We start from the raw sequence: 2596 nt of genomic DNA, 5'->3' as shown, positions 1-2596 counted from the left end.
AGTGGGGCTGGTGGCATTCCTGATGATTCAGGGAGGCTGTGCCCATTCTTACTGGGGTGCTCAAGCACCAGCTCTTACCTGTCTGCCCTACTGCTAGGCTTGGAAGGGAGTATCTGCGGAGCGGGTGGCACAGGCAAGGCCAAGGAAGTAAGGTGAGGTGAAGAGGGACTCTCAAGGCCCCATGCCATCCAAAGGCCTCCAAGCTCGTTTCCCTAATGGATCTAATTACTGTTTGTGGAACTGGAAGGTGCCTGGCGACATGGGGAGTGAGTCTCTCCCCTCAGGGAGTTCCAGGGACCAGGGACCCCAGTGGTTTGATATTTTGCCAAGTACCCCATGCCTTCCTGTGTCCACCACACTCCCCTCTCACTGCCAAGATGTGTGCATTCTTATGCTAAGGAAATTAGGGGAAACTCCTGCCTACTTCTCTGAGTTTCTTTCTCCATTCAGATGTTTCTCCCATCCCCACACCACTCAGTACCACCATGGAGAACAGTAACACCAACATTTTGATGGTAACTAGCAAGGCAGGTGGGGATTACAAGGGACCCAGCATCTGCTTCTCTGCTCATAGAAGGATCAGGGAAGTAAGAGGCACAGCCATCTTGTCTGGGCACTATGCCCACTACTCTTCCGAGCATCACCATCACCTGGGGCGTTGGCGTCCAGGTTGAGGAGGGAGGTGTATAGAGACAGAAGTTTTGGCTGGTTGGCGTGACACCACACGGAGCCTTGGTGTTGAGTCCCTTAGCTCCCTGATCTATTGTGTCACGTTATTGGGGACCTAATTGTCTGTGGCCTCAGGGTGGAGGTCAGTGGGACTCAAGGTACAGAGGCCAGTCATACCGTAGAGAGAGCAAGTGCCAGTGTGTGTGTGTATGGAAAGAGCAGGAAGAGAGCTTGCGATTGCTGGGGTCAACCAATACTGGCATGCCAGTCCAGCACACATATCACCTACTTTTTCTATGTGTATGCCGCCTATGAGTGGGCGGTGAACATATTTGTGTGTGTGCCATAGAAATTGTGCATGTATATGCATGAAGCCTCCATACATGCGTCTGTGAGGGCAGGTCCTGTCCGACTCGCCTTTGGGGCCGACTGGCAGCAGCAGGAAAGCATGCTGGGAGAGGCGATGGAGAGCGCGCATCCCTCGAAGGGATCCCTCCCACTTTCACACTTCCATTCCTTCTATCCTTCCTCCCTACTAGTGAATTATGGGGGATGGACAGAGGAAATCCGGGCCTGGGTCTGGGAGTCGCTGGGGCCTGCGCCGTTTCTGTGGTAACCAAAGCATACGTTCCCTTCTTCCCTCCACCCTTCTCCCCCGCCTCTTTTCCTTCTGAGGCCGGCAGGGCTTCCCTGTGCCTTTGCTACCCTCTGGTGGCCACCATGAGAAGGGCAGAACAAGGAGTGGGCCTGGAAGGATAGTTGGGGGACTGGCGGCACTAGGGCCCTGGGGACAGAGACAGGGACTGAGAAGGGAGGAAGCTCAGAAGAAAAACCGGGAGGCTCCGAGGACCCTGGGGAAGGTCTGCGGAGCGGTGAGGTGGAAACTGGGTTGGCTTTGGGTTTGTTCTCTCTGACCCGCTTCCTCTCCCCACAGCCTGCGGCGAGAGGGCTACACAGTGCAGGTGAATGTGAACGATTATCTGGATATTTACTGCCCGCACTACAACAGCTCAGGGGTGGGCCCGGGGGCGGGGCCAGGGCCCGGAGGCGGGGCGGAGCAGTACGTGCTGTATATGGTGAGCCGGGCAGGCTACCGCACCTGCAACGCCAGCCAAGGCTTCAAGCGCTGGGAGTGCAACCGACCGCACGCTCCCCACAGCCCCATCAAGTTCTCGGAGAAGTTCCAGCGCTACAGCGCCTTCTCTCTGGGCTACGAGTTCCACGCGGGCCACGAGTACTACTACATCTGTAAGTGACGGCCAGGCGGCGGACCAGGGCGGTACCTAAGAGTGCCAGGGGGTGGAGTCCCGAGGGGCCGGCGGCGGGCCAACGCTGCAAGGCACTAGGTCTCCGTCGCTTGGAGTGATACCTCGGGATGAGGCGTGGGGGCTGGGGCCTCAGGGTTCCAGCTCAGAGTCTTGAGGCTAAGAAAGAGGTTAGTGGCATTCCGAACTTTGGGTCGCAGAGTCACTGTTTCTGTGAGGGCCATTTCTGGGCCGGGACCTCAGGGGTCATTGTTTCTTGAGGGATGGGACCCAAAGGGCTTCTAGGGCTGACGGCGGAGCCACCACGACCAATGCGCAAAGGGTGGAGGAGGTACTGAAGGACACTGCCCAAGAGGGGCAGTTTGGAGGGGGTGAAAAGGAGAGTTTCTGAGCGAGGAGGGCAGGGGGTGTAAATCTGGAGAAAGCCACTCAGGCCCAATCTCTTCCCCAGCCACGCCCACCCACAATCTGCACTGGAAGTGTCTGAGGATGAAGGTGTTCGTCTGCTGCGCCTCCAGTGAGTATAATAGGCTCCCAGCCGCGACCCCATTGTCGGCTCCCCTGCTTTGGGGCTCCCCTGGCTTCCTGGGGGTGGGGGCGGAGGGCACAGGCGAGGGGGACTCGCTCCTCAGCTGTAACAGGGGGAGGGGATCCTGGCCCTG

The 2596-nt window shown here is 57.9% G+C and overlaps 1 protein-coding gene across 2 annotated transcripts in view; it reads left to right on the top strand.

Moving 5' to 3' along the window:
* The window catches only part of EFNA3 (ephrin A3), an 8607-nt gene that overhangs the window by 4619 nt on the left and 1392 nt on the right, over positions 1–2596 (top strand). The window contains exons 2-3 of one of the 2 annotated variants that reach the window (XM_024748259.1): positions 1604–1917; positions 2386–2451. In XM_024748259.1, the coding sequence (XP_024604027.1) occupies positions 1604–1917; positions 2386–2451 (380 nt within the window). Of the gene's footprint in view, positions 1–1603; positions 1918–2385; positions 2472–2596 lie in introns of both variants that reach the window. The other variant, XM_024748258.1, reaches the window with a different exon arrangement.

The sequence above is a fragment of the Neophocaena asiaeorientalis genome, unplaced genomic scaffold (genome assembly GCF_003031525.2).
Source record: "Neophocaena asiaeorientalis asiaeorientalis breed wild unplaced genomic scaffold, Neophocaena_asiaeorientalis_V1.1 scaffold76, whole genome shotgun sequence".
Lineage (NCBI taxonomy): Eukaryota > Metazoa > Chordata > Mammalia > Artiodactyla > Phocoenidae > Neophocaena > Neophocaena asiaeorientalis.
This window is presented reverse-complemented; position numbering and strand designations above follow the sequence as displayed.